At 36.9% G+C, this 25,470-nt stretch overlaps 1 protein-coding gene across 7 annotated transcripts; it reads left to right on the forward strand.

The window, feature by feature from the left end:
- Positions 1-891: 891 nt before the first annotated feature.
- Positions 892-23,508, forward strand: LOC122751687 (protein-lysine methyltransferase METTL21E-like). Of its 7 annotated transcripts, none has more exons than XM_043998825.1 (7): positions 892-1,045; positions 1,273-1,428; positions 2,247-2,321; positions 14,709-14,777; positions 18,729-18,895; positions 19,935-20,052; positions 21,923-23,508. In XM_043998825.1, exons 3-7 carry the CDS (start codon positions 2,255-2,257, stop codon positions 22,324-22,326), a joined length of 825 nt encoding a protein of 274 aa, XP_043854760.1. In that variant the 5' UTR covers positions 892-1,045; positions 1,273-1,428; positions 2,247-2,254; the 3' UTR covers positions 22,327-23,508. The 7 variants fall into 7 exon arrangements, with proteins under 7 accessions (XP_043854760.1, XP_043854758.1, XP_043854763.1 ...); XM_043998823.1 differs by having other exon boundaries at positions 1,273-1,354; XM_043998828.1 differs by lacking the exon at positions 14,709-14,777.
- The last annotated feature ends 1,962 nt before the right edge of the window (positions 23,509-25,470 follow it).

A 25,470-nucleotide genomic window follows, 5' to 3' on the forward strand; every position in this document is an offset into this window, starting at 1 on the left:
AACATATTTGCATATATCATACATATTTTTGAATATATTATGTGGGCAGCTAGGTGGTGCAGTGGATAAAGTGTAGTACCTGGAGTCAGGAAAATTTATCTTCCTGTGTTCAAATCTGGCCTCAGACACTTATTAGCTGTGTTAACCTGGGAAAGTCATTTAACCTTGTTTGCCTCAGTTTTCTCATCTGTAAAAGGAACTGGAGAAGGAAAAGGCAAACTACTCCAGTATCTTTGCCAAGAAAACCCCAAATAGGGGTCATGAAGAGTTTGACATAACTTGAACAACAAATATATTGTGTATATTACATATAAACAAAAAATATATGTTGTGTATATTACATATACATATATGTTTCACACATATACCTTGTGATACCATGTTTGATATTTAGAAGTGTGCATTGTGGTTTTGGAGTCATAGGACCTTGGTTCAAATCCCATGTCTGCTACTTAATACTTGAGTGACCTTGGACCACCTCTCTGGGCCTCAATTGCCTTAGCTATAAAATTAAAGGGTTGGAATAGATAATCTTTCAGATCCCTTCCAAATCTAAACCTTGGTGCTTCTATACACTTAATCATTCTTTAAATTATCTTATTATATTATTTGTAAACATGTCCCCTCCCCCCCCATACCCCTAAACTGTAAGATCCTTGAAGTCAGGAGCTTTGTGTCCCCAAGGTATACCATAGCACTTTGAAGGTAATAGGCATATAATCAGTGTTTGGAGAATTAAATTAAGATGTGTTATTATTCTGAGCTACTCCTTCCTTATGTAATGTCCTGTAGTTGCTCCCTAGCTCCCTTGCTCATAGATGTTCCAGGCCTTCAGTGCTATACAGCCAGAGGCACCTCAGCTGCAGCTGTCATGATCCTTAATCCCTTCTCTGAGATCTCCTTGCCAACTTTTTACAGTACTAGCTCATTTTAGTGCTGTTCTCTCAGGGGGTAATCAGTGGTCTCATCATGAAAAAAAAAAAGAAGAAAAAGAAGCTGTGGATGGTCCTCTATGCCTTCAGGAAAACATGACTGAAACATTTGGGTATGTTTAGACTTACCACCAGATCAATAAGCAGTAGGCTTAATGCAAATTTACAGTAAATGGAGACCACTTTGTTTACTGGAAAGAACCCTGAACAGGGAACTAGGAGTCCCAGTTCTGCCACTGATTAACTGTGTAACCCTAGATAAGTCTGTAATTTAACCACTCTTGTTTCCTTGTCTATGAAATAGAGGGAAGATAATTCCTGTCTCCAATTTAACTTACAGGGATGCTGTGAACAGGAAGGTGGATGTGTGGATTGAGTAATCTGAAGTCTTCAGAAGAAAGGTGGTGCTATATCAATGCAAGGTAGTATAATCCAAACTTGTTACAGACCCCAAATTGAGATAGAAAGTAGCAAATCAATAAGTCCTGAAGTTCCGGTGAGTGTTACAATATTGCATTTGCTCACATTATATGCTAGAGTTGAGAAACAAAAAAAATATTTTTGGTTCTGAAGTCTTTAACCAGTAGAATGTGTGTATCTCTGTGTGTGTGTGTGTGTGTGTGTGTGTGTGTGTATGTGTGTGTGTGTAAGCAGGGAGAGGGAGAGATGGGGGAAGAGGAGGGGGAGGGAGAGACGGAGAGGGAAGGAGGGGGGAGAGGGAGAGACAGACATAGAGACAGAAATACAGAGACACAGAGAGACAGAGAGACAGAGAGAAAAAGACTGATAGTAAGTAGATGCTACTAAATACATTTGCATATTGAGCCGTTTGCTATATAACAATGGGCAGATAATGGATAGGTAGAGGTAAAGGACAGTTTTGTTTGACTGTCAAAAATGAAACCTATATTAAAGCTGATGCTGTGGTTTCACTAATCTGAAAACAACAATCCCCTGTCTACTAGCTTTTTATTGCTGCTAAGTTTATAGGGTTTTTGTTTCACTAGTCAACATAAAGATGATAACTCCCTTTGGAGGTCTGTTGTGAATGATCTGTTTGTTAACCTTCCTACCAAAAACATCTAAAATGTCTAGGTTTGTTAACTCCCTTTTTTAAAAAGTCATATTTCCATGGGGAAAAATCTGTTTGGATTAAAAAAAAATCTTTCCTAGCTAATAATTTAAAATTTTAATTTAACCTCTTTTTTATGCATTATATTAGAGATAAGAGGATATTGAATAAACTTAAATGTTCAGTATTCATTTTCAACAACTTGTTATTTTAATAAACTCATTGTATGGTATCTTATTTAGTTTACAGAATGGAAATGAAATCACAATACAGTCATTTATTAACGGATGAAATAATGGAAGCAGAAGCTCAAGGAGGTAAAGGAAGTTTCTCTTTTATTCTATTTCTTTTTAAAAATTCAATTTTTTTTGTTTTTATTTTCAAATTCTCTCCCTTTTATTTTCTCTTCCCCCACCCATTGAGAAGGCAAGAAAAATCAAAACCTTTGAAAAATATATTTCATTATATTTCTTGATCAATGCTAAAAAGATAATAATTGGAAGTACATATGTTTTATTTTTGAAATGTTTACTAATTTCATTGATGACAAAGAACAAGTATTTATTAAGTACCAGCCACTGTCAATCAGCCCTGGCTGTGGGAGTAAGGCTGGGGATGGGTGTTAGAAGGGAATAAACATTTATACAGAGTCAACTGTGTGCCAAGTGCTTCACAAATATTCTTTCATTTCATCCTCAAAAAACCTTGAGAGGTAGGCATTGTTTTAACTGTGTTTTACAGTTGATGAAACTGAGGCCAACAGAGGTTAAGTGATTTGCCCATCATCACATGGCTAGTAAGTGTCCAAGGCTAGATTTGAACTTAGGTTTTCCTGACTCCAGGCCCAGTGCTCTAACCACTTAGTCACCAAGCTCCCTCTATATAATGCTCAATAAGCACTGATAAAGTGTCTACTGCCTGTGCTCAGCACTAGGAATGTATTGTGCTAGGTGTTGGGGACCCAAATGCAAAGAATGAGACAAAGCACTGTCATTCTATCTGGGGAGGCAACAAGGACATATGTAAGTATATATATATATATATATATATATATATATATATATGTAACATTTGGAATGATGCCACCTGCTGGAGACTTACTGTAGAAAAGCTCTGCCATGAGGAGAAGGCCTCTGAGGGCAAGCCATGAGGTTAAGGTCCTTAGCATCAGGAAGTGACATTTGCTCGTGAGTACTGTCTATCAAGGCTACCAGCCAATCAACTTGAGGAACCTCCCATTTCTGGGAGGAGGACATGAAGTAGGAAGTGGACGCTGGCAGAAGGGTTCTGTCTCTTTTTGGTTCCTGACCTTGCCATGGTGGGTTGGATGAAAGGGTCTCACAGAAATAGTTAGATTTTTACCTTTCTCTCTGATCCTAATGCTCTTTAATAAATACTTAAACACTTAAATACTCTTGCTAAAGCTTATAATTTATTGGTGACCACTCATTAGATTTTAGATAGCTAGAATTTTAGCCCTTACATATATATGTATATATACAGAGTATACATACACACATAAGTGTTTATACATATAACAATATATACACAAGCATATATACATATATAAGTATTCAGATTAGATGGAAAGAGAATACATACAAATAAATATGAGGTAGTTAGGGAGGCTGGTGCTATGTTGGGGAGATCAGGAAAGAATATATAGAAGGCAGAGCTTGACCTGCATCTTAAAGAAAGAGGGGAAGATCAAAGTGAGGTGGGGGTGCTTTGAAAGCATGGGAGGTCAGTTGAAAAGTCAGAGGGGCAGCTAGGTGGCGCAGTTAGGTAGCGCAGTGGATAAAGCACTGGCCCTAGATTCTGAAGGACCTGAGTTCAAAGCCAGCCTCAGACACTTGACACTTACTAGCTGTGTGACCCTGGGCAAGTCACTTAACCCCCATTGCCCTGCCAAAAAAAAAAAGTCATAGAGACAAGAGTTGGATTATTGTATGTAAGGAACAGAGAGAAAGATTAGTTTGGCTGTATCACAGAGTTCCAAACCTGTGAGACTAGAAGAACTGTGGTGACTTTGACAGAAATTAGGAAAGTTTGGAAGCAGGGTGGGCTTAGGAGGAAAGATAATGAGTTTTCCTTAGATATGAGTTTAAGGTGTCTCCAGGACAGCCAATTTCAAACATCTAATAAGCAGTTGGCAATAGGAGACCGGACCTTAGGGGCGGGGTGGAGAGAAACTGGGGTTGGATATATAGATAGATGAGTTATCTTAGAGATAAGTAAAAACCCATGAGAGATGATGGATGAGGGCTCCATGACAGGGTATAGAGAGATAAGATAAGAGGGCCCAGGGCAGGGCCTTAGGGAACATCCATAATTAGGGAGTATGATACAGGATGATATGATGGTAATACAGCAAAGAATCCTGAGAAGAAAGAACTGAATAGTTAGGAGAAGAATCAAGAAAGAATTCTATCATAAAAAGCCAGTTAAGAGAGAGTATCCAGTAGAAGGTGATCAAACAGTGTCAAAAGAAACAGAGAGTTTAAGGATGAGACTGAGATGAGATAATAAGATTTGGCAATCAAGAGATAATTAGTGGGGTGGCCACCTTGAACACCATCTCCACTCAGACCCTGATTAAGAAAGCCCAGGACTGGGGCAGCTAGGTGGCGCAGTGGATAAAGCACTGGCCCTGGATTCAGGAGTACCTGAGTTCAAATCCGGCCTCAGACACTTGACACTTATTAGCTATGTGACCCTGGGGAAGTCACTTAACCCCCCCCATTGCCCTGAAGAAAAAAAAGAGAGATAATTGGTAATTTTGGAGAGAGCAGTCTCAGTTGAACCATGAGGTTGGAAGCCAGAATGCAAAGTATCTTTTAGCATATATATCATATGTCTAACATTACTATAATTATTTTTAGACTTAATATTTATTTAATGTCCATTTCCATAGCACTGATATCATATACTGATATAATGTATACTTTGAAGTAAAAACTGTAAAAAATAATCAATATAAATATGCTCTGTTAAATGTGTACGACTTTTGAATATACGTAATCTAAAGTCTTTCTGGACTAGAGGCCTAAACAATAGGTTCATGCTTATAAATTACAAGACTAAGTTGAGATTTAATAAAAGATTGAGACTAAATTATCATGTAAAGAAAACTATGTAAAAATTCACATATATTAAAATATAAGCATGAAAATAAATTTATATATTCAAACATCTAAAAATTATTCATTTGGTAAAAAGACACATATATTATAGAGTCTCCCCTCCTCTCCAGCTCAGTTGAATTTCAGAAAGTAAGGGACAAATAACAGAGGTAATGTAGTGTTAATATATGAAACCAAGTGTGAAAGTGTGTCGATGCCCTATAATACCTATATAAAGTCAGAAAAAGTTTCCCTGGTTGAATTGCAAGGGGAGCTTGGAACCAGCTGTGTGAAGATTTCCCCTGCTTATGATGGACTTTGTCTGTATTTGTGGGAGGCCATGCTCTAAGGTTTTCTGGGGGGAGCAGGGTATATAGTTCTTGCCATCTTAGTATTGGCCTTTTCTTTGTTCTAATTGTATCTATTGGTTGAGTATTAAAGACAAGCTCACCATTGTAGGGCTCACGAGCTAGAGTTTTAGAAGCACAGACCTACTTTTTTTTGGGGGGGGAGTCAGGGCAATGAGGATTAAGTGACTTGCCTAAGGTCACACAACTAGTAAATGTCAAGTGTCTGAGGCCAGATTTGAACTCAAGTCCTCCTGAATCCAGGGCCAGTGTTTTTATCCACTGTGCCACCTAGCTGCCCCTCAGACCCACTTTTGATATCATGGTTAGTAATTATTCCCTTGGAGACTGAACCCACCAATGGGAATGGGAATGAGAAGGAGTAGCCTCAGAGGCTACTCCACAAATATATTTATATATTATATAACACATGTGCATTATACAATAAATGCATATAATAAAATAAATATACATTCAGTGGATGAAATTCTGTGATCATGTCCAAATAATAATAATGATAACAACAACAACAAGCATTTAAATAGTGCTTACAATGGCCTAGGCACTATGCTAAGCACTTTTTTTTTTAAAGTGAGGCAATTGGGGTTAAGTGACTTGCCCAGGGTCACACAGCTAGGAAGTGTTAAGTGTCTGAGGCCGGATTTGAACTCAGGTACTCCTGACTCCAGGGCTGGTGCTCTATCCACTGCGCCACCTAGCTGCCCCTGCGCCACCTAGCTGCCCCACACTTTTACAATTATTATCTCATTTGAATCTCACGATAACCCTGGGAGGTAGGCACTATTATTATCCCCATTTTACAGATGAGGAAACTGAGGCAAATGGAAGTTAAGTGACTTGCTCAGGGTCACACAACTAGCAGATATCTGAGGCTGGATATGAGCTCAGGTCTTCGTGACTCCAGGCCTGATGTTCTTAGTGCCACAGGCTACAAACTTCTAAATTGAAGAACAGTTATAGAAATGTATTGATTGAGATGATTCTCTCTCTAGGAGTTCCCTACACCAGTGAAATCTTATGTCCAGTCCCCTTCACTCTCCTTCCCCTCCAGTCAGTTTACATTTATGAATGTTGGCCTCTCTTTTAGATTGATTTATGGCAAGTATGTAACATGTCAGTATAATGGAAAATAGAATTGATTCTAGATTCAGAGACTGAAGTACAAATTCTACTTCAGATACTTATTACATTTGTGACATTGAGGAAAATCACATAACATCTCTGGGCCTTAGTTTCTTCATCTGTAAAATGAACGAGGTCGACTATATAGCTTGAAGTCCTTTTTAGCTCTAGATTTGGGCTTTTATTAGCCTTTTTTATGATTTGCCTTCCAGAAGCAGTGAGAATTTTAATTTTTTATTCTGTTCTCAGTGCTATGTCTTTGGAATGAATCCCATGTTTGGTGAAGATTTCAACTGTGATTGTATGGAAACACATATTATTGCCATACCCATACAATCATCAACATATTGAGATGAAAAAGATAACCACACAAATATTGAAGCAACAGTGCTGTGATTGACACAAGTGTACAGAGCAATCATAACAGTCGTTTTTCCATGTCATTAATGGAGATGATTAGTTGGAGTGAGCTGTTCTTCTCCCCATACATTGTATGTAATACTTCTAGGAGTTATAACTGTTTTCCCCCTTCTTTGGCCTATCTTACACATCTGGAGAATCTTCCTTGGTTAGGAGATCTCTGGGCAGGACAGGTAGTTAAATATTCAATGTTGACCTGCTTGGGTTATTTGAATGTGATTTGTGTTGCTCCAGTTGGAAACTTCTGATAACTTCATGCAATCTCCTGTTTAACTAGCTTGGATTGCCCCAAATTTCTGTGGTTATCATGAATATCACTAAATAGTGAACATTATTATTTTAGTCATTAGCGGTAGTTAATGAGCACAGTGTGCACAGATTTGGAACATTCAAAGGAAGTATGAACTAATTTAGGTTTGGGACAGGGAATCAATATAAATAAAGATTAAAAAAAAACCTGTCCACATATATGTAGCAAGTATAGTTATAAAAATGGGTATACAAGTATTACCGAGAGAGTTTGAGGTTTTTAAAATTAATTTTGTTTTTTTCAATGAATAAAAATCTATTTTCTCCCTCCCTCCCCACCTATTGAAAAGGAAAGAAAAACCCTTCATAACAAATATGCATAGTCAACAAATTCCTATACTGTTCATCTCCAAATCTATCTATCTATTTATCTATCTATCTATCTATCTATCTATCTATCTATCTATCTATCTATCTATCTATCTATCATCTATCATCTGTCTCAGTCTTCACCCTTAGTCTATCATCTTTTTTGTCTAGGTGGTAGCATGTATGATCATGAGTCCTCTTTTTTAATCACAGTCATTGTGTTGATTAGAGTTCTTAATTCTTTTCAAGTTGTTTGTCTTTACCATGTTGTATAAATTGTTCTCCTGGTTCTGCTCACTTCAGTCTGCATCAGTTCATACAAACCTTCCCGGGTTTCTCTGAAACTTTCCTCTTCATAATTTCTTACAGAACAATAGTATTCCATTTATTTATCCTCCAATTGATGAGCATCCCTTTCATTTCAGTTAGAGTGACTGCAGCAAGGTGAAGTTAATTTGGAATGGCTTCTACTTAGAGGAATATAAAGTACTTTAAAGTACTAAAGCATGTTGACTTTTCCTGCCCTAGTTCTGTTACACTCAACATCTTATTCTTGGACAGAGATCAGTAAACTCTTTAGCACCAGGTGCCACCAGGACTCATGTTTCATTCTAACTTAAAGCCACCCATGTAACCTTACAAAATACTGCTGTTTCTACACATTTCAAAGATGTGCCCTGTGTTGGATGCTATGTACTTTCATGTAAAAACTTATATTTTTTCAAATAACTAAAATCTATTTTATCTCCTTTATACAACAAACCAAAACAAGCAAAACTAATTTTGTGCTATGCATTTTCTGAGCTCTCACTTTTTAGCATGATATTGATAGATTGTTGTCTATGTTCCTTGCTGCATTAATCCCCTTTTATGACTACTTCAAGTCTCTCACACCTACAGCATCCTTGCCAATATTCAATGGACTCTATACAGCATATCTGATATGGTACTAGGATGAAGCCAGCTATATTTAGCTATATTTGAGTGTTCTCTATCTTGAAGGACCATCACTGGGTCTAATATATACTCATCCTGGTCAATCTGGTGAATTTCAGTGGTTCCATGCCTTTGAATAACCATAGCTAACTTACAGACAGGATCCAAAATGATTTTCTTCTCAGGACATCACATGAAAAGGAATAAACTGTAAAAGATCATTTTGTGAGGTTTCAAGAATCTCAAGTTTGTATTGATTTGTAAACATTTCTGAAATTGGAATGGGTTCACCTGGAATTTGTAGAAGATAAAATTTATGTAATGCTCTTTCCTTTTTAGAAAGAAGAGAAAGTTGACTTGAATAACTTTCCATTTAACTGAATTAATTTCCTTTTTATAAGCATTTGTTAAGCCCCTACTAGCTCTCAGGTAAGAGGCAACCTGGCCAAATAGATAGAGAGATGACCGTGGAGTAAAGAAGACCTTGGTTCAAGGCCTGACTTTAACAATACTGACTGTGTGTCACTGGGCAAGTCACTTAACCTCTCAATATTTAAGGCAAATGTCTAAGACTATAATTTATAGAGCATTTTCTTAACTGCATTGGTAGAAGGAGTTTCCTCACTATGCTTTCCCTACACTAATAAATTCACGGGTCTCCCTTGCCCCAACTTCCCTCTTACTCAGTCTCCTTACTCCTTCCAAAGTATCAGTCACTGTGCTAAGTTCTGGTCATACAAAGACAAAAACAAAATAAAACTTTACTGGTATGGAAGGAATGCCTCACATTTAAGGGATGCTAAGATAAATTCTGTGAGCCAAGTTACTACAATGCATATACTTACAAAATGAATCTATTCATTTAAAAGGAACTTTTAAATATTTTGAAAAGTAATAACTCCTCTTCCTTGGAGGGAGATATTTAATAGTTTGTTCTAAGGTGAGATTCTAAGATACAATGTAAGGTAAATTGTAGTAATGTGACTTAAAAGTTCTTTTAAACATATGCTATTTGGAAAAAATTAATTGTCTAATTTAGTTGATACTCAAGTTTTAACTAAGCTCTATCTTTCTATTTGGGCAGCAAGGTGATGCAGTTGGATAGAGTACAGGGCCTGGAGTCAGGAAGACTCATCTTACTGAATTTAAATCTGGCCTCAGACACTTACTGGCTATGTGACCCTGGGAAAATCACTTAATCCTGTTGGCCTCAGTTTTCTCATCTGTAAAATGAGTTGGAGAAGGAAATGGCCAAGCACTCCAGTATTTTTCCCAAGAAAACTCCAAATGGGGTGATAAAGAGTCAGACATACCCGAACAATGACATTTTCTTATTTTCTTTGACATTTATAGTCTTCCAATGTTAGAAGTAACATTACCTTCTACAAGACTGTAAAAGATAGTGTCATTTGGTCAGTCAGTCAAGAAGCATTTATCAAGCACTTACTATGTGCTAAGCATAGTGCTCTGTTCTTTGTTAAATTAGAACTTTGGCAGCTACTATTCATGAAGAACTAAAGATGGACAACATTTGTGGAATAATTTCAGGAATTTTTTCTTGGGAAAGAAGGGCCTCAGACTTTGACATTGCTAAGGAATTCAGGGTTTTATCTTTCAGTTTGGCCTGTGATCTTAAACGGTGACTTTTTATCTCCAGGCGTCTGCAAGGGGCACATGACATTCATCCTCAAATAGATGTCCCTATTGAATGATAGCTTCTTTCATCACCTAGAGGGGTTTCACTTTGAATTTTGCACAAACCCAGATTTCCCCGACAGTCTCCAAATGGAAGCTTGAATTCACTTGTGATGGCCTTTCAAGACTTGTTTAAATGTGTATCAGACAGGGAATTGAGGTAAAGTACTGAGGTATTTCTATGAACTGAACCTTCTGTAAGTCCATGTTTTTGTTGGCCTACAATAGAAATAAGAAGCAGTAGACAGGGCCCCCATACATGAAGACTTGCTGAAATCAAACAAAGGAAGTGAGTTCACTATAGAACACTCTTTAATTTTCCACTCAAGAAAATCATCTTCATAATGTGGTAAAACCTGCTAATTTTCACTTCATGTACAAACCCCCTCTAATTCTCAGGAAAACAGGAGCACCTGGTAGTCTTTCCTCACCTCTTGGAAAAGATTTAATAGCAGAGAGCTGGCATAAAGTCTCAGGTTTCTAAGACTTCATTACATTAATAAAATGTGCTATCACAAATAATTAAAATGTATTAGCCAACGAAATCTGTGAAGTGCATGTTGTAATGAATGCAGTGATCTTGGTTATATCTTAGTTCCTTATCTGCTCTTTCCAGTACCCCTATGTTAGTGATGGATTTGTTTTTTGAGATGATAACATGATATTTCAGATTCACATCAGCATCTTTTGCTTAGATGCCAGAAATTGGGATGATTCTCATTTGGAGGATAGTGAAGGCAATGTGACACAGCTGAGGTAACAGGTTCAGTGTGGAAGCTGGATTTCCAATTCCAGCTTTCTTATTTCCAAGGTACCAGGTAACAAAAGGAGAGTCTAGGTGGAAAAGTAATTTTTCCCCCAAAATTAGAGTAGAATCCCATTTATTTGATACCATTTATTGTCAAAAGAAAATATTTGTATTCAAACTGAAAGCTGAAGAAAAACGAATGAAAAAGTCACTTGTCTTGCCACAGCGCCAAACAGTTGATTGATTATTCAAATTTTAGGGTATATGCTTTAGGAGGATAAGGATCAACTTCCCATTTGTAGATTTTTTTTTTTAATGATGAAATTTTAGAAATTTCTAGTCCCTTGAATTATGTTTTTTACTTCAATTGGGACCAAAGGCTATGAACCGAAATAGTGTCTTTGTAAGAAATAAAAGAAAAGGAACCTTAAAAATCCAAGTGTGACAGAATAAAGGAAAATAAAGGCCTAAAACTTTTATTCAGAAAAGAGCTTTGTCATTTTCTAATCCCAAAAGTAATTCCAAGACACATTGTAGTAAAGAACTAAAGACCAATCCACTTTGGTCTCATGCTGTTAATAGGCTAATTATTTTTACAAGGATGGCTTCTTATGCGATGTCTATAGTATTCATGTTAGCATTTAAATGCAAAAAGGAACATGAATATGAACCATTGTCAATTAAGTTTTATTCAACCTGCCTATCGCTTATGAATTCTAAGTATTATAATGTTTTCCATATAAAACATAACCTGTCCCTCCTGGTTATAAAAGTTATTCTGAATCACTCTATATGGTAAGCAGATTTGGTCCACTGATGGGTGTATATCCTATATCTTGTTTTGGGAAATACAAATATATTGATTGTAATTTTGTGGGTATTAGGTAGCTTTACTACAATATTGCATCCACATGGAAATGTTGCACTCATTCCCCCATGTTCCCCATAAAGGCAAAGGAGCATAATATGGTCATGCTTGGAAAGAAATTATTAGTTATACTTATTAAAATAGTTCTTTAGGTGAAAAACAGTGAAAGGTTTTGCTATCATCTCTGCAGCTATCAGGATAGCCAGGCTGCTTTGTCCAACCAGCCCTTATTGGAAAGTGCATTGGCAGAGATGTGAGGTTATCTTGGCAAATGCTCATTGGCAAACTTGTTATATCAAAGACTCAGAACCTAGTGCTGCACTTGGGATTTAGTGTGCTCTAACTTCTATTAGTCCCTGAGACCTTAGGTGACATGTCAAAACACTGCTACTACCTAGAAGGAGTGTGCATTGGGCCCCATGAGGACAAGTTCAGATAAAGGTCAAGGAAGCAATTAATGTTCTCTCTTTTTCCCTAAAGAACTAGAAGAGCAGGAGGTGCCAGAAAAATCTTAGCAAAGACAAGTGAATATGGTGAATTGAAAGCTAAAGGTCAAATAAGGCACACCAGAGATGTTATCTGTGCCTTTTGGAGCTGCTTCCTGAATGTGGATGTAGCCAATTGTACAGGTAGAAATGTAGTGAAATTTAATGTAAGATATGGCTGTTGCTAAAGCATATCATTTTATTATGGAACCATCTTCTTTGGGTAGATGCTTCTATGGTCTGTGGTGATGGTAGGTATTTCCATGGGAAACTATTATTTCTCTTGGCTTTTGCAATAGGTTTGCTAAAGGTTGGACATTTAACCAATTTGGCAGGAAGTGCCTGCTAGGGCTCTGGCCTTGGGAGAGGTCACACCAACAATGGCTGTTAATTTCTTTTTTTTTTTTTTTGGTGAGGTAATTGGGGTTAAGTGACTTGCCCAGGGTCACACAGCTAGTAAGTGTTAAGTGTCTGAGGCCGGATTTGAACTCAGGTACTCCTGATTCCAGGGCCGGTACTCTATCCACTGTGCCATCTAGCTGCCCCAACTGTTAATTTCCAACCCCCTCCCCCCATCTTTTACTTATCTCTGAAACAAGAGACCCCCTTTTTAATATCAGTGCTCTCCTAGGGATATTGTAAAGCTGCAAGTCTTGGAATGCCATAGTCTACAAAGAATTGAAGTTGTTACCCAAAGCACAATGGAGACATGAATGGTGAAAATAATTCATGTTGGGTCCTTTCTACACCTGCAACTTATAGTTTTGGAGAATTGCCTAGATTACTGAGAACTTAAGTGACTTGACCAGGGTCACACAGCCATATGTGTCAGAGGTAGACTTCAAGGTCATCAGTCTATCCACCATACCATGTTGCTTTTCCAAATCCAGACACAAACAATGAATGAATGAATGAAGAATTGCATAATGGAGAACTAGGAAGTAAGACTGTCTCTAACCTCAAGAAGCTCATTCTAATGGGGAAAGACAACAGACATATGGCAGTCAAAGTGAATGGTGTTTGGAAAAATAGGGTAATTGATTGACATGCTCATTCTAGAATGGTAGTATTGATTGGATTATTGCTCTCAGAGCTAAAGTTGGAAAGTGGGGGGTGCGGTGGATTGAAAGAGAAGGGGACACAGATTGCTGGAAGTGGTGTGGTAGATTGGGATCTGGGCAACATAAAGTGAATGTGCACTAGTCAGAAAATGAAGGTTCCAGAGGTGGGAGTGTGTGTTTCAGGTCAGAGGTGGAAGCCAAAGTGTAAATGTTGTGGTATAGGTATGGCTTTTTCAATTGATATTTTTAAACATAACCTTCATTTCCAAATATAGCTCTCCATTGCCCTATGCAAGGAACCATTCCTTATGACTAAAAAGTAAAAAAATAATTGTAAAACTAACCAATATTTCAGTTGTCTTACAGTAATGCAATATTATATATCTAGATCATCTCATTTATGTAAAGAAGGGAGTAAGGTGAATTTTCTTATCTCTTTCTGGTGGAATAATTTTTTGGGGGGAGTAAATTTGATTATTATAATTATACAGAATTTAATTTTGGGGGGCAGTTAGATGGTGCAGTGGTTAAAGCACCGGCCCTGGATTCAGGAGTACCTGAGTTCAAATCCAGCCTCAAACATTTGACACTTACTAGCTCTGTGACCTTGGGCAAGTCACTTAACCCCCATTGCCTGCAAAACAAAAACAAAAGAAAATGCTGCTACAGAATTTAATTTTGATTTTTTGTGATCTTTCTATTTACATTATTTTAGTCAATGGATAATGTTTTCTTGGTTCGTCTTACTTCATGTTTGATTAGTTCATATATCTTTTCATGCTTTTCTGTATTCTTCATTTTCATCTACAGTACAGTAATATTCCATTATCTCCACATACCACAATTTATTTCACAATTCCCTAACCCTGTTTTGTTTTGTTTCTAGTTCTTTGCTATCACCAAAATTTCTGCCATAAATATTTTGGTGTTTATGGGATCTTTCTTCCTATGTTTGACCTTGCATATAGCAATGAGATCTCTGGGTAAAGGATATATAAGCATTTTAGTTACTGTCTTAGAATAATTCCAAATTGATTTCTATAATAGTCGAGCCAATTCATAACTCCATTCATAGTGTATCAAATTTGCCTGTTTTTATTTGGCTCTTCCAACACTAATTATTTCTATCTTTTATAATCTTTGCCAATTTGCTTGATATGAGGTAAAACCTCAGAGTTGTTTTGACATGCATTTCTCTAATTTTCTATGATTTGGAGCAATCTTTCATATAGTTATTAATAGTTTGTATTTTTCTTTTCAGATTTGCTTATTCATCTCCCTTTATCACTTGAGCATATCTTGGATTTCAGCCCCTCATTAAAGATATTTGGTAAAAGTTAATGATATTGACTCTTTTCTTACCCTACCTGAAAAAGTTTTTCAATTTCAAGGAAATAAAATTAAAAAAAATCTTTTGTAATTGCTTCTATTCCTTGTTTGGTTAAGAATTTTCTTTTACCTATTATGATGAATGCCTGATATTGTTTTCTTTTGATTTAAAAAAATGAATGACCTTTAATATTCAGGTTGCATATCCAATGTGCGCTTATGTGGCATTCAGTATAAGACATTGGTTTAACCCTAATGGCTTCAAGTATTTCAAGGCATGTCATATAGAAGATGGATTCGAATTATTCTGTTTGGATCTAGAAGGCAAAACTAGGAGCATGGGTAGAAGCAGCAGGGGCAGCTAGATGGCGCAGTGGATAGAGCACCGGCCTTGGAGTCAGGAGTACCTGAGTTCAAATCCTGCCTCAGACACTTAACACTTACTAGCTGTGTGACCCTGGGCAAGTCACTTAACCCCAATTGCCTCACCAAAAAAAAAAAAAAAAAGAAGCAGCAAAGAGGCAAATTTGGATGACATTGAGGAAAACAAATAAATAAGCAAATTTCCTATGAGAACTGTCCAAAAGTGGAATAGATTGCTTTAGAAGTTGGTGAGATTCCCCTCACCCATTGGAAACCTTCATGTCTATAGGCTGGATCATCACTTGTTTGGTATTTTATAGTGAGAGTCCTTTTTGTACATGTCATAGAGTTAATAGCTATTGAGATCCCTTCTAACAAACTTTCTGTATGCTTCTGTCCTTCTTGTCTTCTAAATTCTGTACTCTTGTTTTTGAAATTCTGCACTGAGCTCTGATATATGATCTAATTATAACTCTTGCCCTGTTTTAAAGTTTCTTTTCTCTTTTGTACCAGTCTAGAGTTTCTTCTTATTTCTTCATCATATCAGAGGGATCCATAGAATTCTTCTATTGGTTAAAGTATCCTTTATAGTATGATACTTTAATATTTGTTCATTGCATTCTGACCTGTGTTTGAGTTTTTACTAATTCTTTCTTCTCTTTATGAATATCTCTGTTGCTTTATCTGCTTGTGAGATAGGTTTTTACTCGTTTTCTCACTTGGACTTTGGTTTTCCAGCCTATTTCTTGCAATCCCACTCACTTATCTCTGACTTCTTTCCTCATTCTTTGACTCTGCCTCTTCTGCTTTGGGCATATAACCCCAGGGGTTGGGCATCCTCAGCCTCCTTGAACAGAGGCTGTGGGGACCTAGCTAGCATCCCTACCCAAGGTAAATTCTTGGGGAAGATGAATGGTCTGGCTAGGTTTCCAGTCCTCTTTCCCTTAGGCACAGAAGCTCTTTCTGCATTCATTCTATGTTGTGTGCACTCCATATCTTCTTTAGGTTGGAGAGGTTTGTGGAAAACAATTTGCTAATCACTTCTATTTTAATGTCAGCATGGTGTCCTTGGGCAGCTAGGTGGAGCATTAGTCCTGGAGTTAGAAAGACTCATTTTCCCGAGTTAAAATTTGGCCCCAGACCCTTACTAGCAGATTGACTCTGGGCAAGTGCCTTGGTTTCCTCTTCTATAAAATGAGCTGGAGAAGGAAATTGCAAACTACTCCGATATCTCTGCCAGGAAAACCCCAAATGGAATCATAAAAATTTGGACACAGCTGAAATGATTGAACAAACAACAACAATGATGTACTGGAAAGAAGTACTGGATTCCAGGACAGAATATGTGTTTCTCCTACAGATCCTGGTTTTGCTGTTTACTACTCATCTGATTTGGTGTGAACTCATGGAACCTCTCTAGACCTCAGTTTCCTAATCTGTAAAATGAGGGGGTTGGACTAGAAAGGGTTCTTAATCTTTTTGGGGTATCTTGGACCTTTTTGTTAGTCTGGTGAAGCCTACAGACCCCTTCTCAGAATGATGTTTTTAAATAATTGAAGGAAATGCTAAATTTCAGTTAGAGATTAGTGAAAACAAAAATGTAATTCTTTCCCCCATCTAATTCATTGACTCTTCCCTCCCTCCAGATCTATTCATAGACCCCTTGATGCTTCATGGACCCCTTGATGCTTCATGGGGTCAGAAGATCTTTACGGCTTTTTCCAACCCAATCGATGACCTATTCCTTTAGAATCAGTATTGTTTTTTTCTCACTCTAGTCCCACATGTCCAACTGCCCACTAGATATTTTTGCATTTATGCTTTCTTGTTTCAAGATAATGGAATGTGGTAGATAAGGGGATTTAGCAGATACTCAAAGGCCCACCTGGAGATTAATCTAAACTGATTGAATTAAGTGAGATTGATTGACTGCTGATTAGCCTACTTCAGTTAACTAGATTATAAGCACATCTGGCTAGCCCTTAAGAAGGTATTGTTCTCAGAAGCTAAAAAACTTTGAACTTAACTCTAGACCACCTTCAAGTCCAGTGAACCAATGGATTTGAACGATGCTAGCCAATCAGCTTGAAGAACCTTCTATTTCTGGGAGGAGAACATGAAGTAGGAAGCAGATGCTGGCTGAAGGTTGATTGATCTCTTTTGGTTGGAGACATCAGCTTGGTGGCAGGACATCAAGTGGGAGGTTTAGGAAGGCTAGGATTTCCATGCTATAAGAAATCTGTTCCCGATCTTTCTCTTTCTTTACTATCTTATATCTTTTAGTAAACCCTTAAAAAACCTAAACTCATTTATCAGTGATTTTATCCAGTTTCTCCCCAAAATTGGGGGAAAGATTAGAACCCACATTTAGAATTTTAAAATACACATTCTGAACCTCTAATATACTTTGTCTTTACAAGCCACTTGACACAATAAATGCTGCCTTGTATTCTAGGTATTCATATAGATACTAGGTTGTTGCTCAGTAATTTGAGTTGCATCTGACTCTTTGTGACCCCACTTGGTTTTTCTTTTTTGGCAGAGATACTGAAGTGGCTTGCCATTTCCTTCTCCAGTTCATTTTACAGATGAGGAAACTGAGGCAAACATAGTTAAGTGATTTGCCCAGGGCCACACAGCTACTAAGTGTCTGAGGCCAGATTTGAACATCTTTCTGACTCCAGACTATCTACTGTGTCACATAGTTGCCTAAAATATTATGTACTTAACAATTGTGATTATCACTGGGTCTGGCAGGAGAGATATTTTTGGTTGGGGCTTCTTTTTCATGTCTCTCATAACAAATCCTACAAAGAACTAACTACTCTGCCTACTTATGGTGTCTTTTTATTTATGCCATTTTATGACCAATTGTGTCACATACTATAGAAGTATACATAATACATGAACAAACAGTCTCTATTCATCATTAGTTATCACTTGAGGAAAATGACCTAATCAAAATGAATTGTTAATCATTGGATCAAATACCTATGCCAGAGTGATCTTTCAAATTACAGTGAGAAATTAGAAGAAATTACTCAGCCACGTCCCTAAAGGGAACAGATTTACCATTTCTGATTGAATTCTGTGTCATACTCCATAACATATTTTCATGTGCTTACTCAGGGAAGATGACAATTTATTCCAGGTGAGTAGATTTCATCCTCAATGAGTGCTGAGTTTATTCATTCTACTACTAGCATTTGTTGATTGAGGGTTAGGAAGGTTGCAGGTGATTAATTTTTGCTGTGGATTGACAAGGCTGCACTAGTGATGGATGGTTTTGTCATCAGAGCAACTCGATGACTTGTGTGATCCCTTTTCATAATCCATACTGTCACATAGGTAAGTTCAAGTTGGAGGGGGTGTGTATCAATATTTATTGAACTTAAGAGAAAAGTCAGGGAGATAGCCTTAGGTAAGATTATATTTAGTATCTCTCTGTCCTTTTGAATTTCCCATTTGATTCCTAGTCAGTCTATAAAATTGTAGACATATTTCCTTTTTTACGGAGGGAAAAGAGAAGAAGCTATATTTAACATATTAGTTTGCTAAAACTCTTTGTCCCTTGTCATTTTATTTCCAGGCAAAAACGGAGAAAATGAAGACCAACAGGTGGTCTCAGAGATCATGGCAAGATGTTTTTTTCCATCTCTGATAACAACCACTTCCTGGGAAGGTTTTCATTTTGCTGGACATGAGATAAGAATTACAGAAGCCACTGATTGCTATGGTGCTGTTGTCTGGCCATCGGTATTATTTTTAATATTTAAATCATTTTTCAGGAAAGAGGTTATCTTTTTAAAGAATATAATATTTTATTTTTGCCCAATTGCATGTAAAAACAATTTTTAACATTTAAAAATAATTCGAGCTCCAAATTCTCTCCCTTTCTCCTTCCTGTCTCCTTTCTCTAAGATGGTAAGCAATTTGATATAGGTTGTACATGTGCAATCATGTAAAACATATTTCCATATTAGTCATGTTGTAAAAAAAACCACAGACCAACCCTCCCCCAATTTGCCCACCCTCAAAAAAGTGTTGCTTTAATCTATATTCAGACGTTAACAATTTTAAAAGAGAGTTTCTTGTTATGTAGTAGAACATGCAGTGGAAGATAGTGGGTACCATGATCCCTACTGAGTCTTGGTAACAGAAACAACACTAAAAGATAGATACTACATGACTGGGAAATTGCTTTTATCAGTCCCATTTCTGCTTTTTCAAGATTATTGACTGGGTCGAAGATCTGGCAGAAAGCACTGTTTATATATTTAGTTTTCATGACTCCAGGTGCTTGGTAGAAAATTAAAATTCCTCTTTTTATACTAGCTGTGTTCATATCAAATAACTAAAAATAAATTCATTCCCAGCCTTGACACTAATAGTCTTCTAAAAAGGTATCGTACCATCAAGGAAATGGTGTTTGGGGACAATCACTAATCTGCCTCACTATGAAAATTGACCAGTAGTAACTCCTTATTCTCAACCTAAAGAGCCCTTGTTTGTAAAAGTTATCCTCTTTCCTTCCTCCACTTTTGAGACCTGATTGAACCTAAATGACTGAACTTAAGGTTTTTGGAACATTCCATGATTTTTGTTCATAGTTTTCCTTAAGGTGATTGGTTGATTTCATTGGAATATATTTTTTTTCTGTTGACATTCTTATGAAGTGTTGCAAATATGCTTGGAGAGTCCATGCAAAATACATTTTCTAGGTCAATAAAAGGAGGGATTTCATTTTCATTTGTGATTTGCTAGCACAATATTTCTGTTTTTCATTCCTTTACAGGCTCTTGTTCTCTGTCACTTTCTGGAAACAAATTCAAAGCAGTATAATCTGGTTGACAAAAATGTAATTGAAATTGGGGCTGGGACAGGACTAGTCTCAATAGTGGCAAGTTTACTGGGTAAGTTGGGTACTTTTGATTGGCTGGAGTTAGGGGTTCTAATGAAAAATAACATCAGTGTCCATCACCATCTGGTGAAAAATATTATGTAGCTATTTTTAGCTTTTCAAATACTTTCAATAGGCTTCATCAGGAAGATCTATCCTTAAAAGGTCAGTATTAATGGTTCCTTCAGAATATTTCGTGAAAGCACAGTTATATGCCAACTTCTGCTATCACAGAAAGCATAAACCAACAGTGAGTGGGTGGCAACCCCTATAAAGTTTGATAAGTAGAAGGGTGGAAAAAGAATTAGGGACAGGGATAATCCATGCTTGTTAATGATTCTAAGATGAGATGAAGGCTAGTCAAGTTCTCATGCCCTCCACAAAGCTGTGCATTCCCTTTTGGGGACTGAATACCTTCTTTCTGAAGGAACACTTGTTTCGAACAGCCACACAGAAGATTTGAGAATGGAGGTTGTCTTCTGTTTCTATGTATTTGTACCTGGAATTGCTTCTTTAGTTCATTTTCACTCTCTCTTTAACTGGTTTACCTTTGTTCTGTTGATTCTTCTTTTTTCATCTAGCTGTGTGTGTTATAGACATGCCTAAATCTGTTTCAATTTTTCTCTTTAAAAAAAAAAAGTCTGTTTTGTTTTTTTTAAGTTAGGCTTATTCTTTTATGCATAGGCATTAAAAAACCTTAAGAGGGCCCCAGGTCTTAGCAATTTGTACCTTTCCAACTGGCTAAATGACATTCTTAGAGTCGTGATCAACACCAAAGAGTCTAGTGTGTACTACAGTTCTTTACACAAAGTTGAACTCTACTTGGTATTGGTAGAAATAATACCGGGTGGGCCAAAGGTCACAAAGTTTCAATAACTTTTTGAAAATTATTTTTTCTTTATTTTTTGTCATTTATGAGATTTGATTTTTCACACATAATGTAAATTCATTCCCTATACATGCTGTATATGATGCTATGGTATAGTAAATTAAAAACAAAAATAAAAGAGTTATTAAATATTGAAACACCTTTGTGACTTTTGGCTCACCCTGTACATAGTTTACATAATGTTTAATGTTTTTTACATAATGTTTTAATGTTACATAATGTTTACATAGTGCATTCAGGTTTACAAAGTGCTTTACATATATTATCTCTTTTAATCCAGCGAAGTAGTTATTACAATCTATTTTATATATGAGAAAACTGAAGCTGAGAAAAATAAAGTGACTTACCATACATTATTCTGCTAGTAAATGGAAGTATTTGAACTCAGGTCTTCCTGACCTCAAGTCTAGCATTCTATCCACTCCATCATCTAGCTGCCTAAAATTTTATTCGTACCCATAAATTGCCAACTTTTGAGGTAGATTTGACAAATTAATTAGATGTCCATTCTTTTGACAAAATTGGTAGTTAAAAACAAGACACAAATTCCTTAAATATGCTAGTTTGAATGCATTTTGGGAAGGTTTCGTTGTCTTTGCTTAGGTAGGGAATTGGCATAGAATCTGTTCTCCTTCGACTGCTGGTTACACCTGATGACCATTTCCATAGAAGAGGAACTGCCACTTAGCATTCATTGATAAGATCCTTTTCTCTAGCCTATAATAGGCGCATAGGGAAAGAACTTAGCTAAATTGTATTTATTTTTTAGTCCATCTTTTAGTACTATGGAAGCCCAACATTTTGAATTGCCTATTTGAATACTAATTTGGTGAATGGGCTTTCATTTCAGTGTATGTTGTTGGAGTACTTGGTCCCTTGGGTAAATAATAGCTTTTGGTCAGTGTGGTCTTTCTGGATGTTTATGGGTATGATGTTTGACCATTTTATTCCATACTGAAGGGGTGACTTTCACCATTGTTCCTTTGTGTTATAGGTGCCCGAGTGATTGCCACAGACCTGCCCAATTTACTTGGAAACCTTCGGTATAATGTTTCCAGAAACACCAAAATGAAATGCAAACATCAGCCTCATGTGAAGGAATTATCTTGGGGGATGGGCTTAGAGAAGAACTTCCCCAAGTCTTCAAACCATTTTGACTATATTCTAGCCACAGATGTTGTATATGCCCACCCCTTCCTGGATGAGCTCCTTATCACCTTTGACCACCTGTGTAAAGACACCACCATTATCCTCTGGGTCATGAAATTTAGGTTAGATAAGGAAAATAAATTTGTGGATAGGTTTCAAGAATTGTTTGACCTGGAGGAAATTTCTAATTTCCCTAGTTTGAACATTAAATTGTATAAAGCCATGAAGAAAAATGGTAGGAAGTCATGATACTCTCAGATAATGATCTGAAAATACTGCCAAGGTATACCCAGGTAGAGAAGGGAGGGGAGCAAAGGCCATTTTTCATTTGCCTATAATCTGTGCCTCTACTTCATCTCCTTTCATTTGCTTCTAGCTGCTCTGCAATTTGGCTTCTGACCTCATCATTTAACTGAAATTGCTTTCTGCAAAGTTTCCAGTGGTCTCTTAATTGCCAAATCTAATGGTCTTTTCTCAATCCCGACCCCTGACTTCTCTGCAGCATTTGCCACTATTGATCACTTTTTCCCCGAGTTCTTTGTTCTCTAGATTTTTGTGATACTGCTCTCTTTCTCTCTTCTGGCTGACCTCATATCTATTCGACTGTTCCTCCTCAGTCTCCTTTGCTACTTCTTCATCCATGTCATGCTGTATTAACCATGGGAGTTCCCCCAAAACTCTGTCCTGGGTCCCCTTCTTCTTTTTCTATATACCAAGGGGTCTTAATCTAGACCCCATGAAATTACTTTAAAAACATTTTGATAACTTTTAAATATAATTGGTTTCCTTTATAATCCTATGTATTTTATTTCATGAATTTATAAACATTATCATGAGAAGTGGTCCACGGATTTTACCAGACTAAAGGGGTCCAATAATATGAGGGGGGGAAGGGGGTAGTTTAAGAACCTCTGCTCTATGTAAGCTCACTTTGTGATTGCAATTCAATTACCATATCTATTCAGATGATTCCTGGCTTAAAGAAGGACACAGCTGGGGCAGCTAGGTGTCGAAGTGGATAGGGCACTGGCCTTGGATTCAGGAGGACCTGAGTTCAAATCCGGCCTCAGACACTTGACACTAGCTGTGTGACCCTGGTCAAGTCACTTGGCCATCATTGCCCCGCAAAAAAAAAAGAAAAAAAAAGAAAGAAGGACACAGCTCCTTCCAGATTTCTCCAGCTTTCTTAAGGACACAATTCAGATTTTTACCTTCTTTAGGGTTCCAGTTCCCATAGCTACTCATACCCTGCCTGCTTTTGAATTGCCTTCATCCACTCTGTAGGTATCTTGTATGTCCCTAATTATTTACATGTGGTATCCATCATTACAACGGAAGTTCTTTGAGAGCAGGGGCTTTTTTGGGGGGGAGGGGCATCTTTCTTGTGCATGATCATAGTGCCTGGAACATAAAAACATTTGTTTGAATGCTTGTTGACTGCTTCTCTAATAGTATTTTATTGCTTTCCAACTTTATGTGAAGACAATTTTTAGCATTTATTTTTACAAGATTTTAAATTCCATATTTTTCTCCCTCCCCTTCCCTCTTCCTAAAATGGTAAGCAATTTGATTTAGGTTATATATAAAAATATATGTACACATACACATATATGCAATCATGTAAAACACATTTCCACATTAGTCACAGTTGTGAAAGAAGAAACAGACCAAAAGGGAAAAAAATAAACTGAAAAAGTATGGTTTGATTTGCATTGAGTCCATGAGTTTTTTTATCTGGTTGTGCATAGCATTTTCCATCATCGAGTCCTTTATAAATGTCTTGGATCATTGAGTTGCTGAGAAGGTGAAGTCATTCATCATTGATCATCACACAATGTTGCTGTTACAGTGTATAATGTTTTCCTCATTCTGCTCATTTCAATTTGCATAAGTTTATAAAGTCTTTCAAGGTTTTTTGAAGTCTGCCTGATCATTATTTCTTATTACACAATAGTATTCCACTACATTCATATACCACAACTTGTTCAGCCATTCCCCGATTGATGGGGATCCCCTCAGTTTCTAATATTTTGCTTCCATGAAAAGAGTTGCTATAAATATTTTTGCATGCGTATGTTCTTTTTCCTTTTTTATAATCTCTTTGGGATACAGACCTGGTAGTGGTATTGCTGGATCAAAGGGTATGCATGGTTTGGTTGGCCTTGGTACATAGTTCCAAATTGCTCTCCAGAATGGTTGGATGAGTTCACAAATCCACCAACAGTTCATTAGTGTCCCAATTTTTCCACATCCTTCCAACATTTATCATTTTCCTTTTTTTGTCCTATTAGCCAATCTGATAAGCTTGAGCTATACCTCAGAGTTGTTTTAATTTGCATTTCTCTAATCAAAAGTGATTTGGAGTACTTCCTCATATGACTATAGATAGCTCTGATTTCTTTATCTGAAAACTGCCTGTTCATATCATTTGACCTTTTCTCGATTCAGGGATTGCTTCTCTAAATGAACCTTATGAACATACAGCAGACCATGTTAATGTCACAAGCAACCTGATGTTAAAACCCGAACTGAAATATTAAACTTGAATAATGTCACAGAAACCCTCAAAGAAGTAACATGTTGCTACTTGTGGCCCTTTTCAAATGATATGGATTATTATCTGAAATAATGGGTCATATAACCTAGAAGACATCTTCTCCCATGGAGGCAATCCTCCTAGGCATAGTTCTTGGATTTGGAAGTTAAAGAGAGCTTGCCTCCTTTGAGCTATCTTTCTTACAGACTTCACTTGGCACCTCTTTCTAGTTAAAGAATAATACATATGGTCAGCCCCAATAGTGCATCAATGTTTGGGTAAGGAGAACATACCTCCCCAGCATTCAGTGTTCTTACTAAAATGAAAGTGGAATATTTTATACTCCCACGGAATAGTCTATAATAAATATGACTTTAAAATAGATATAATTTGTAGTTGATTATATTCACAAAGATGGGAATACACTATTCTCCTTTAGGAGGAAATGTTTGGCTGTAGAGTTATTGCCACATCAACTAGGGAAGGGGAAATTCATACTGTATTTGTTTCTCTATTAGATGAAACTTCCTGGTAGTCTACTATAGCAGCCAGTCTTTGCATTGTGGGGTGGGTTTTCTGCTATAACCTCTGGAATGGATCAAACTTGTCAAATTGAAGTTATACACAAGGGCATTTCATGAGTCTCTTGTTAAATAAAGCTAGAAATCAAATGCATAGAAAAGTGTTTTCAATGTTGAGTGTTGCTATGTGTTAGATCCAAATCAGTTATCCTTTCATATCATCACAGATGCAGAAATAAATATTTTAAATGGTAAGTTAAAGATATAGAGCAGCTAAGTGGCACAGTGGCTAGAGTGCTGGGTCTGGAGTCAGGAAGACTAATCTTCCTGAATTCA

This window comes from Dromiciops gliroides, chromosome 3 (assembly GCF_019393635.1).
Source record: "Dromiciops gliroides isolate mDroGli1 chromosome 3, mDroGli1.pri, whole genome shotgun sequence".
In the NCBI taxonomy this organism is placed as follows: Eukaryota; Metazoa; Chordata; class Mammalia; order Microbiotheria; family Microbiotheriidae; genus Dromiciops; species Dromiciops gliroides.